General features: G+C 37.4%; 1 protein-coding gene across 6 annotated transcripts in view; it reads left to right on the forward strand.

Annotated features, from left to right (window-relative positions):
* st3gal3a (ST3 beta-galactoside alpha-2,3-sialyltransferase 3a) overlaps window positions 1-13,406 on the forward strand; it is a 50,210-nt gene that overhangs the window by 16,119 nt on the left and 20,685 nt on the right. For all 6 annotated transcript variants that reach the window (XM_051896966.1, XM_051896971.1, XM_051896972.1 and 3 more), the window contains one exon: window positions 3,136-3,228. In XM_051896966.1, coding sequence (XP_051752926.1) covers window positions 3,136-3,228 — 93 coding nt within the window. The remainder of the gene's footprint in view (window positions 1-3,135; window positions 3,229-13,406) is intronic.

The raw sequence follows: 13,406 nt of genomic DNA on the forward strand, positions 1-13,406 counted from the left end.
AGAAGTTGTGGGTGAAGCCGAGGTAGCTGCGGCGTACTTGAATTTAAGCCGGGTGCACACTGTGCGATTTATAATAGTCCTTTACGATTGTTGCTTGTCAGACTGTACGAACATGATCCTCTTGTCACACTGTGGGATCTCAGCTGTCATTTATGTCAGACTGTACGACAGTCAAGACGCGTTAAAAACGGATGCGTGCATGAAAACTTGTCTGGAGTTTTACATCATCAACCCATACACGTTCGGTGACTGTGAGCTGCATTACATGCGGGACTGAAATGGTGGCTAACAAACAAATCTCTAACGTTAATTTTGATCACGGCTTGTCTTGAGAAACGAAGACAATATGATGTTTGTCGTAGGAGAAGTCACACTGCAGGACTGTGCGCCAAATCTTCTGACACTGCCAGAATTTCTTCTGAGGTAAAATTTGATCACAACGGTCATTAATTGGCTGTCGGTGAACATGTCAAACTAGCGATCAAAGACTGCAGATTTTTACCTAGGATTATTGGAATCTTTTAGGATTCTCAAAATTTGTCTCAGACGACCAAATCGTGGCCAAAATCTCACAGTGTGCACCCGCCTTTATGCAAAGAACTGCAGTTGATCTGGACAAACTGTTTCATTAGAAAGATTAAATACTCCAGCTTTGATATATGTTCACTGTTTATGATAAAATTAAGTTGCAGTGACAGTAGTTTCTTAATTTTTGTCAGGAGTGCAAAATAATCAATTGGTAACTTGATATTTTGAAATGCATTCATATTCAGTCACGTCTGCTGTGGTTTATTTGTGTTCACACAGCTGCACCGAACATCGCCCGTTAGGGCTTTTAGTCCAAAAGTGCATACTTGGAGAAATATTGATATATTTAAACAAGCTAGTTTAACATTTATTAGACAGAATCATCATTTCTGTTCGTTATCCACTGATTTATGCGTTCTGATGACCATTGGCGGCTTCCTGCGCTGTCTATGTTTTCACTTCCCAGAGAATTGTTTCTACACATGAAACATGAAGCTAAATGCACGATTGAAATAGTATATGATTTTACGTGTGATTTTTCATGAGGTTTGGGGTATTTTCATATCAATAAAGGAAGTTTACTTTAGAGTAGCCTACATCAGAGATTGTTGGCGTTTGTTGGTAAATCATATCATACTGCTTAGACATTCCAAGACCCAACAAACGCAGATTGAACATGTTCAGTCGGGTGAAAACAAACCCCGACCAACACCAACAAACGCTGTCAGGGGTAACACATTGATCCGACAAATTCCGACGAACATGTCTGTCGGTGTTTGTTGGCGTCTGTTTGTGCGGTGTGAATTGGCCTTTAGAAAGCAGCTGACTATGTAGGGCAAAGATGCTCACTAGTTTTTGTAACAGAGCTTCAATGTATGCATTTATGTGTGATTTCACTTTGGCCTGTACTGTCCAGCAATTTGTCTCCCTTAATAACTTGGCTTGTTGTTTATTTGAGCTTTACTATGGAAGGATAATTAATGGCGCCCTAAAGCATTTCTAAAGAATGATGTCTTGGCTCTCACCCAGCGTTGTCTGATTTAACAGTCCTGATTGTATCTGTATGGGAGGTCCGTTTACCCGAAATAAAACATGGCTCAACCTCTCTTATTACCATTAACGCCCACCTGTATAAATGGCACTGTCAACAGGTCATCTTTATATGTCCAGCACTCACAGTATTGATGTAAACCTACTAGAAAGTTTCCATTTGCCGGCCTGTGAATTAGTGGGTTTATATTGCCGCTTATATAAAATAAACTACTCATCAAACAGGTTGTCATCTCATTGAGCAGGCTTTATCGTTGTACATCCCCCTTACAGCTGCTTTTCCTTCTCTCCAGACACCAAAGCATATAGCAAGATTCGTCTCAGAGCTCATGGATGTTAATCTGACGAATATGAAGTTGAATTATTACCAGGCAAATTAATTATCTTCAAATAAATGTGGTCTGGAGCATTTTAAATGACTTCCCCTGATTTATTAGAAATTAAGTGTTATGTTCATTTAACTTGCAACCATCTTTGGAGCAAAATTTATATTGTGCATTATTTATATTTCACAAAATTACTTGGCTTTGATAACTAGGATCATTTAAGTTGAGTTTTAAAGGTACACTACTGTTCAAAAGTCTTGGGTCGGTAAGATTTTTTATGTTTTTGAAAAATTCTTCTGCTCACCAGGGCTGCATTTATTTGATCAAAAATACAGTAAAAACAGAAATATTGTGAAATATTTTTACAATTTAAATTAACTGTTCTATTTGAATATATTGTAAAATGACATTTTTACATCATTTTACACAATAATTTTCAGCATCATTACTCCAGTGTTTAGTGTCACATGGTCCTTCAGAAATCATATTAATATGCTGATTTGAAACATTTCTTATTATTATCAATGTTGAAAACAGTCATGCTGCTTCATATTTTTTTGTGGAAACTGTAATAGATTTTTTCATGATTTTTTGATGAATATAAAGTCTTTAATGTAATGCACCCTTGCTGAATACAATTTCTTTAAAAAATATAAATAAAAAAATCTTAAGGCCCTAAACTTTTGAATAGTACTGTAAGTAGTACCTCTTTTTTTTTTCTTTTTTTTTTTGGAGTTGGGCAGCACAACCCTCCTGTCACTTTGGATATTATGAAGGCCACAAAAATATTTGGACACTTAAATCATGCATTTACTGTGAAGAAAGACAGTACAAGGTCAAGCACATGTCACAAAAGGAAGTTTGTTAGATTTAAAGTGGCAAAGCAATGAACATGGTGTTGAAAATGAAGACACAAAGTATCATGAAACTCTGAACCATTCATAGTAAATGTGATTAACTACACATGTGGTTACACTGCTAAAACATTTGTGTGAACAAAATCCTTCACACATACATCCACCACAAGACCAGTTGGTCTTGTGCACCATTTCTTTCTAGTTGCCACTTCCCATGACATTTTGTTATGCAATGATACTTGCACATTTTAAGGTTGAGTGAGGGGTCCAAATATTTTTGCCATATGCCTGACCCTAAAGGTTCATGGATTTGCAGTTTTGTCCTCTCATCATGTCTTTTGCATTCAAATTGTTCTTCTGTCATTGGTTCACAGGCCCCTGGAGCTGCAGTATAAATATGGTAACCTCAGTAAAGGAGAGTGTAAACCGGGATTTACAGAGGCCAAGATGACATTAATCTATCCAAAGTAAGCTGATCTCACCATACATTGTGAAATACAGGAAGTTCACAATATCAGATTTATAAATACACATGCAGAAAAGCACCTCATTATTCTGCTATTTACAAAATAATTAAGATTTAGATGAATAACTTTGACATTAAAATCCAGTACATGAAAGTAAAAAGAGTCCATTTTGATTTCATGTTGGCCTTTCTGAGACATTGCACGGTTCTGCACCAGCAGTGCTGGTTATTGTTGCAGATAAACTAGCTTGACCTGATGAAATCTTCTTAAAAGAGGGTAAAAAAAAAAACACCTCTTAAACTGGTAACCACCAATGCAATAGTTTTAACAGGTTTTAACCAGCCTTGCAGGTTTACTTGTTTTTCAGGAGTGAGAACAAAGAAAGACATTTGTCACAGTTTTGTTGGCTTCGTAAGACTTAGCCTGTCCTTTCCTTTTCTAAGAATCATGCATTACTGCGTGTGTGTGTAGTTTCTCTTAAACCCATTATACAGTGAAGATGTTTTACCACGAAATGCTCTTGGGAGGAGCTCAGAGTGGCATAAAAAAAAAAAAATTCTTTTACCTTTTTAATAATTTACCGTCTGACAAGATTCCCCACAGTGAATGCTCTTTATCCTTTGTGTGTTGATTTAAGGAATGTTTCAAAAATGCGACCACAGATCTTTTTTTGGGTCTGTTGTGCTCTTCTGGGCTCCCAGTGCGTGAGAGAGATGTGCTTCTGATGCACACGAATGACACGCAAAGGTTTCGTTTAGCCGCAAGAATATATAAACCACAGTTTATGGATCATCAGAATCCTTTCAGGATTCATCACTGTGGGCTGCATCTACACATTTGAGTTTGTGTAAGCTCCTTTGGGAGATTTTAATGTGCTGTTATAAAGTTGGATTTGAGAGCAGAAGAACTAGGTGTCAGAACCTGAAAGGAAATGTTTGAGTTTGCTGTTGGTTCTGCAATTAGAGTCTGAATCCAGTCTGAATTGACCTTATTTGCTTTCTGGTCCAGGTCATGATTTTTAGAACCATTTTTTGATTTGTGACATTTTCATGGAACATTTTCTATAATGTGCCTGGACATTTTACAAAAAAAAAAATGTTTTTTGTAATTCTCATTTAATAGGGTTCAACGGGGCTTAAGGCAAAAAATGTGCTTTTCACTACTCAAAGTGTATGATTGCAAAAAAAAAAATATATATATATATATATGTTTGTATTGAACATTGATGGAGCAACAGATTTTGTGTGAATATCATAAAAGTGGGTCATTTTGTTTAAAAATCTAATAAATGTAGGAGGTGGTGAGGGGGGCCTCAGCACGGGGCAAAGGGCACACAGTATTGATACCAATATTTCAGCTAAAATAATATGTTTTTAATAATGTTTAGGTTAATACTTGTTCAAAAGAATCACTTTAGCAAAGTTTGTACTATTTTCTGTTTATTTTGATAAATAATTCATTTTTGTTCAATAAGTATACTGTCATTAAAATGTTAATATAAAACAAATACAGAAATAAATGTATTTTAAAAAGTAAATATTCTGAAAGCATTGAAGGAGATCCCATATTATTTAATATAGATTTACAGTAGTAACAATAAATTATATTTTATTATATGATATGATTAAAATCATATTTTTAAATATGATTGTTTCATTAAAAATATATAATATCTCTAATGTGGATACTCAATCCAATTTGATATATGATATTTACCATCTGAATCAAAGCAATGTCATATCAACAAATGGAAAAGTCAGCCAGCTGTTTATTATCATGTTAATTATTGTGCCTTTTGCCCCAAATACCATACTTTTACATATTCTTCCGTTATTGAAAAACGGTTGCCTTAATTACCTTGAACAAAACTGAAAATCATTAAGAAGACCTTTGTCTGAAAATATAAAGATTAATTTAATCGATTCTCATTTGCTATTTAAATCAACAACGAACTTGAACTTGAAACGTTTTTGTGCTATCTAGTGGTTTAGAGAGGAAAATAAAATCAAAGGCGCCTTTTGGCCCATTGTACCCTACCATCATTTTTACACAGTTGTATTCTTTTTCTTATTTACAGTTATTGTAATGCATACCTGCAAACTAGTCGCTTTTCAGCTTCTAGTCGCTTTTTCAGCGAAACTCGCCGTTTTGAATCAAATGTCATTTATGTGAATCATGTAGATCCGAAGAATGAGTTTGCAGGTGCAATAAACCTCACAAAAATGGGCTACTTTCCCATAGACTGGAGTGAGACCATAAACGTCTCTCGAGCTGTCGTGATCTTTTTTTGGCGCTCTGTGGTGTGACTGACACATAGCTGTAGCGCTTCAGTTCAAACAGAGGCAGAGCGCACGTGAACCGATCATCTCTTCCGCTTTACTACACGAAATAAACATGAGTGGATGTAGGATGAATGAATACCGAAGGTATGTTGAAAGATTCAGTACAACTTACTGAAATCCGTATCATGTCATATGTAACCTTAATCGATCAATCATTGTTTCAACCGCGGAAAAGCGCCAATAAAACAGCTTGTAAAAATGTTACATTTTCGATAACATTTACCTCAGAAAAGCTGTTCAATGTCAAAAAACTAGTTAGTCGGCCACAAAAATGAACTTAGAGAGGAGCATTTTGATATATATCCATTGTGACTATAGGCCATTGCATATTCATGTACTTAACATGTGCTTCAATACTGAATGTATAAAACTGTTTTATGACAGCTACCATTTAAATGTTTAGGCCGATATTAAAAACGAGTAGAAATATAATTGTCATTAAAAAATTATTATAATGTTATTATAAAAACTTTTTTATGTGTAATGTATATGTAAGTAGCTTACAAATCAATTAATTTTAACCTTTAATATTACAATGATGTACCATTTTTTGAAGCAAGTGTTGTTTTTTCCATTTATTTTCTTGTGGGAGTGCACCAGAATGCTTAGTTTATATGTTAAAATCACAAAAAATATGCCCCCAGACCCCCCTACTACTATTTATTTGGTAAACATGTCACCTTTTTCACCACTTTGGAGTTTGCAGGTATGTATATGTAACAACACTATGACAATGAGATCCTATTAGTTAACATTATAGTTAATGCATTAACTAACATTAATCAATGAGCAATATGTTTGTTGGTATTTATTAATCTTTGTTACTGTTCATAAAAATGCAACTGTATTGTTATTTCATGTTAGCTCAGGTCAGGTCATTAAATAATATTAAGTACTAACAGATACAACTTTTGATTTTAATAATATAAACATTAATTGAGTATTGTGAAACAAAGAAGAAAATGTTCAGAGGCCACTCTTTCATAGCTCAGGGGACGTTTATTAGTTCTCATTTATATTTAACTTCAGCATATAACTTTGATACCTGATATCAGATGTTTTCTGTTGATGCCCTTTGGAGAGGTGAAAATAGAAATAAATGAGTCAATAGTTAACATACAGTAAATAAATTAACATGCATACAAAATGAAAGTGGATAGCAGCTCAGATCAGTTGTTCTTGTGAGAATTTCATGAGAAATGCTTGAGTTGATATTGAGATCTCTGACTTTTGATTGCAGACTTTGTTAGCTTAGCAGATCTGAACGCAGTTTAGTTTTTGTGAAACTGTTTTTGGCAACAGTCCATAAGAAACAGGGCTCGAGCATTTCACTCACATTTGTGGCTAAAAATAGATGTGTGCGAACTGTAAAATGTATTTAGGAGCACGTATGCAAATAAAAGTCCTTGCTGGTCCTTAAGTCAATTCATGAGTTAATGTCATTAAAATTTTTATTTATATTTAATGGTATAACAAACATCTTAATGGTCATTTTAAGAGGTCTTAAATTTGGAGATGGAAAAACGGGAATCGCGATATGGCTTAATGCGATTATTAAACTTCAAAAGTATGATTTCATTAATTAAATATGAGTGCTGCATGTTTCAGAGTAGAAACACAGCACTTGTTGCATGTTCTACATGCTCACAATCAAATTCTGTCATTAATTACTCACCCTCATTTCATTTCAAACCCGTTAAACCACTGTAGTCACATGGACTATTTTAACGATGTCTTTACTACTTTTCTGGGCCTTGAATGTGGTAATTAAATTTCTGTCTATGGAGGGGTCAGAGAGCTCTCAGATTTCATAAAAAATTTCTTAATTTGTATTCTGAAGATGAACAAAGGTCTTATGGGTTTGGTACGACATGAGGGTGAGTAATAAATGACATAATTTTCATTTTTGGGTGAACTAACCCTTTAAGGACAAACACATTATTTGATACATTTTCATTGTGCTTTTAAAGTTTTCAACTTGTTTTCAAGTAAATGTCAAACCCTGAAGGAACACTTTCTGTCTGCTTTGTTTTATGTAGTGAGCATGTCAAAACTACATCTAAATTAATTGAAACACCTGCTGAAACCTTCATTCTCAAAATATGTGAAAATATGGCCCTTTAAAAATTGGTGTTATTATGACATGAATAGTTTAGGAGTCATGTATGCGCTAATCCTGATACTTATAAAGGGTTCACAAACTTTTCTCACAAGTGGACATGTTTGGAAGTTAGAGCCGGTGAGGAACAGCGGGAGTGTGTGTCACCTTCACTTAAACTGCTGGGATGTGAAGAAGCGCAGAGTATTGTGGTCATGGGAACTTGAAAACAGAGGACCACCTGTGTCATTAGTACATTACACCAGGGGTCAGGCAGCTGTGAACAACATGACGGAAGTGTTCAGGTGTTGTTTTGTCAGCCAGTGAAATGTTCAGCGTAGTTTGGGTTGTGGATAGTTGTATCAGGTGCATGTTGGGTGGATGATGAAACAGAAATCTGGACGTTTCTCCATTAAATGCAGCTTTGCCAGGAGGTATTTGTGGCTGGAAAGGGAGATCAGCAGTATAAATGATTAGGGGCTTTCACACCGGAGGAACCTTTTCATAGTTCCTAGAACTACTTGCTGAAGGATTTTTCCATGTTCGCACCATCATAGGAGATTTCGTCTCTCAGTCGCGTAAATTATGCTTTTACATTCCATCTCCGTTATCATGAAACCCGCGACGCACAACAAACATAGCTCCGATCACGGCATTCTCCATGCACCGGTTTTAGTGTTTGTAAATGCTGCGCTTAAAGACACCGCTGTCGGCTGCTTTAGAGTTCCTATTGCCAGTGCAAATGCAACCAGGAACATGGCCCGGGGGAGAAATTAGTTCTCGGGGAAACGCCCTGGTGGCTAGTTCTTAGAACTAAGTTCCTAGAACTAAGTTCCTAGAACTACATTGTGCCCCTATTGTTTGTATAACATGTTAGGTTTTGGTGCTACATAGCACAGAACAATAAAGCCATTTCTTTTTGTAAAGAATTGCTCAAGACCTGTTATAGTCTGATGGTCTCATGACAGGGCTCAACGCTAAGGATTTTTTCTACTGGCCCGGTCGGGCAAGTGGTTCAAATTTTTTCTTGCTTTTACTTGATATTAAGTTCTTGTTCATTAAACTGTACGCTGTATAACATCAATATCACATTTGTATTCGTGCTGATATTTGGAGAAAAACGGCGCTCTTTGTTTAATATTGGTTAACTATATTAAATTATATAAATATGAAAGATATACAGGGTCATTTTTGCCCCTTATCTTGAATTCTGATGCATTCTAAATGCATTTTAATAGACTAAATCACGCAGTGAATGCGTACACTCTAAATATACACGCGCACTAGTCTAACCTACTAACGTTAGACTACGTCACGTAGTGCATGCGTGCACTCAATGAGTGTGTTTTTGTTTGGTTTTTGTAAAGTGAGGGACATGGTCGATAATTTCAGATCGTTAAATCAACAATTACGATATCATAGATGATATATATCACACACCCTACAGCACTGGCCCGATCAGGCAAGTGACAGTTCCATCAACTGTCCCGAGCGTCGTTCACACTGACCCCGGGCCATCGGGCAGTCCTTATTGTCAAGCCCTGCATGATATTTTTTTTCTTATTCCTTATATACACCGATCAGGCATAACATTATGACCACCTTCCTAATATTGTGTTGGTCCCCCTTTTGCTGCCAAAACAGCCCTGACCCATAGAGGCATGGACTCCATTAGACCCCTGAAGGTGTGCTGCGGTATCTGGCACCAAGATGTTAGCAGCAGATCCTTTAAGTCCTGCAAATTACGAGGTGGGGCCTCCATGGATCGGACTTGTTTGTTCAGCACATCCCACAGATGCTCGATTGGACTGAGATCTGGGAAATTTGGAGGCCAAGTCAACACCTTAAACTCGTCGTTGTTGTGATCCTCAAACCATTCCTGAACCAATTTTGCTTTGTGGCTGGGAGCATTATCCTGCTGAAAGAGGCCACAGCCACCAGGGAATACCATTTCCATGAAAGGGTGTACATGGTCTGCAACAATGCTTAGGTAGGTGGTACGTGTCAAAGTAACATCCACATGGATGGCAGGACCCAAGGTTTCCCAGCAGAACATTGCCCAAAGCATCATACTGCCTCCACCAGCTTGCCTTCTTCCCATAGTGCATCCTGGTGCCATGTGTTCCCCAGGTAAGAGACGCACATGTACCCGGCCATCCACGTGGTGGATAGGGGTCAGCATGGGCACCCTGACTGGTCTGCGGCTATGCAGCCCCATACACTACAAACTGCAATGCACTGTGTATTCTGACACCAACTTTTTGAGCAATTTGAGCTACAGTAGCTCGTCTGTTGGATCGGATCTCATGGGCCAGCCTTCGCTCCCCATGTGCATCAATGAGCCTTGGCCACCCATGACCCTGTCGCCAGTTCACCACTGTTCCTTCCTTGGACCGCTTTTGATAGATACTGACCACTGCAGACCGGGAACACCCCACAAGACATTTTTCCTGCTTCTAACACACAAACTTTGAGGACAAAATGTTCACTTGCTACCTAATATATCCCACCCACTAACATGTGCCGAGATAATCAGTGTTATTCACTTCACCTTTTAGTGGACACCTGATCGGTGTATTCTTTTCTTATATTTTGTATATATTAGGGAAATATAATATTGCTTAAGTAGCCTATCTAGCTTTTGAAGATCACATTAATCATAGGGCCTGTTTACACCTGGTCACTTTGTGTGTTTTAACTAATCGGATAGCTGTCTGATTTGTTAAAATGGTTCCATTTCCACTAAGCTACATAAATGTGTCACCGCAAAACGAATATAAATCCGATCTTCAATTCTCACGCTATCTGCAAATTTATAGTTCACGTCAACGAAAGCAACATAAATGAGCTGCGTTTTATTTATCATCAACTAACATTAAGATCAAAGCAATAGGAGTGCAGCTTACTTTCAGTTTCATTTGCGGCAGCTTGTGTGTTGGCTTGCTGAAAAGATACTCAGCTACTCATCTCCGGTGATGCATGTTGCAGTAGCGCTGTCATATCTGGCTATAACATTTAGCCTATAATGCACTCTCATACATTCATTTTTTTTTTTACATTTTGAGAGGAGTAAATTTACATATGTGGCTTCAACAAGCAGATGCAGACACCAATTTTGTCTGCAATATATCTGGTTGTTGAAACCGTTGAAACCACATACTGTATGTAAATTTGACTCCTTCCAAAATAGTAAAAAAATAAATGTGTGAGAGCTGACATGTTACACCTAGATATGACCAAGATACTGCAACACACATCTCCGCAGATGACTAGCTGAGTATCTCTTCATCAAGGTGATGTGCAAACTGCCACAAATTAAACTGATAGTTTGCCATCACAGACACTCAAAACACAATCATCTTTATTAAAACTAATGAGACTAAAGGATCTTAAAATAGAAATATTAAACGTTTAGCTACTTGCATCTTGCCACTTATTCTTTCACTGCTAAAACTAAAGTGTTGTGTTGGAATTTGCACTCGTCTTCTGTGAACAGTAAAGCCTGCCTTCTTTGATTTGATTGGCCATATCAGTCATTTTGACATTGACAAGCTTTGTTAGACTGCTGAAGAAAACCAGCCTAAACTTTACTTTTAACACTTTTTGTCATCCTAATAACAAACAGAGCGGTGTGTAATGGACAGCACAGCAGCTTCAAGAATATCAAATATTGGGGGGGACAGTTTGCCCATTTCTAATTTTTGGGGGGGACTTGTCCTCCTCAATGTCTATGGTGGTTACGGCCCTCATGCAAATGAAACTGTTCAAAAAAACAACTCATCAATCTCTGTGAGTCAAGTTTCTTTTCTTTTAAACTCATTTGCATTAAATATAATTAAATGTAGATCATTTCAAATGCATGCTGCTTTATATCCATTTCAAAAATAATGTTATTGGGTGTTGGTTGGATGTTATTGGAAGTAATGGTTTCTGTTCACAATTTCAGTGCATCCGTTGTTTTTGAGCAAAAAATACTGTTCTAATTGTAAAAAATAAATTATGCCATTACATAGTTGTATATTTAAAGGTACACTATGTAACTTTTGGCGCTCTAGCGGTTAAACAAAATTGCATGTGTCTTGCAGATGAAGAACTTCTCTCTGTTTATGTATATGACAAGTCATGCAGGTACTGGGCTCCTTCGCTGTCGTCCCGTCTAACATAGCCAGAATATAAACACTTATTATAGGCATACCATAGTGATCCAGGTTAAGACAAAAACACTGTTTGGAAGATAGATTCATGATGTACTCACTCATACAAACCCGATTCCAACAAAGTTGGGACACTGTACAAATTGTGAATAAAAAAGGAATGCAATGATGTGGAAGTTTAAAATTTCAATATTTTTTTCAGAATACAACATAGATGACATCAAATGTTTAAACTGAGAAAATGTATCATTTTAAGGGACAAATAAGTTGATTTTAAATTTCATGGCATCAACACATCTCAAAAAAGTTGGGACAAGGCCATGTTTACCACTGTGTGGCATCCCCTCTTCTTTTTATAACAGTCTGCAAACGTCTGGGGATTGAGGAGACAAGTTGCTCCAGTTTAGGAATAGGAATGTTGTCCCATTCTTGTCTAATACAGGCTTCTAGTTGCTCAACTGTCTTAGATCTTCTTTGTCGCATCTTCCTCTTTATGATGCGCCAAATGTTTTCTATGGGTGAAAGATCTGGACTGCAGGCTGGCCATTTCAGTACCCGGATCCTTCTTCTACGCAGCCATGATGTTGTAATTGATGCAGTATGTGGTCTGGTATTGTCATGTTGGAAAATGCAAGGTCTTCCCTGAAAGAGACGATGTCTGGATGGGAACATATGTTGTTCTAGAACTTGGATATACCTTTCAGCATTGATGGTGCCTTTCCAGATGTGTAAGCTGCCCATGGTACACGCACTCATGCAACCCCATACCATCAGAGATGCAGGCTTCTGAACTGAGTGCTGATAACAACTTGGGTTGTCCTTGTCCTCTTTAGTCTGGATGACATGGCGTCCCAGTTTTCCAAAAAGAACTTCAAATTTGATTCGTCTGACCACAGAACAGTTTTCCACTTTGCCACAGTCCATTTTAAATGAGCCTTGGCCCAGAGAAAACGCCTGTGCTTCTGGATCATGTTTAGATATGGCTTTTAGCCGGCAACGGCGAATGGCACGGTGGATTGTGTTCACCGACAATGTTTTCTGGAAGTATTCCTGAGCCCATGTTGTGATTTCCATTACAGTAGCATTCCTGTATGTGATGCAGTGCCGTCTAAGGGCCCGAAGATCACGGGCATCCAGTATGGTTTTCCGGCCTTGACCCTTACGCACAGAGATTGTTCCAGATTCTCTGAATCTTTGGATGATATTATGCACTGTAGATGATGATAACTTCAAACTCTTTCCAATTTTTCTCTGAGAAACTCCTTTCTGATATTGCTCCACTATTTTTTGCCGCAGCATTAGGGGAATTGGTGATCCTCTGCCCATCTTGACTTCTGAGAGACACTGCCACTCTGAGAGGCTCTTTTTATACCCAATCATGTTGCCAATTGACCTAATAAGTTGCAAATTGGTCCTCCAGCTGTTCCTTATATGTACATTTAACTTTTCCGGCCTCTTATTGCTACCTGTCCCAACTGTTTTGGAATGTGTAGCTCTCATGAAATCCAAAATGAGCCAATATTTGGCATGACATTTCAAAATGTGTCACTTTCAACATTTGATATGTTATCTATATTCTATTGT

This window comes from Ctenopharyngodon idella, chromosome 6, assembly GCF_019924925.1.
Source record: "Ctenopharyngodon idella isolate HZGC_01 chromosome 6, HZGC01, whole genome shotgun sequence".
Classification (NCBI taxonomy): domain Eukaryota; kingdom Metazoa; phylum Chordata; class Actinopteri; order Cypriniformes; family Xenocyprididae; genus Ctenopharyngodon; species Ctenopharyngodon idella.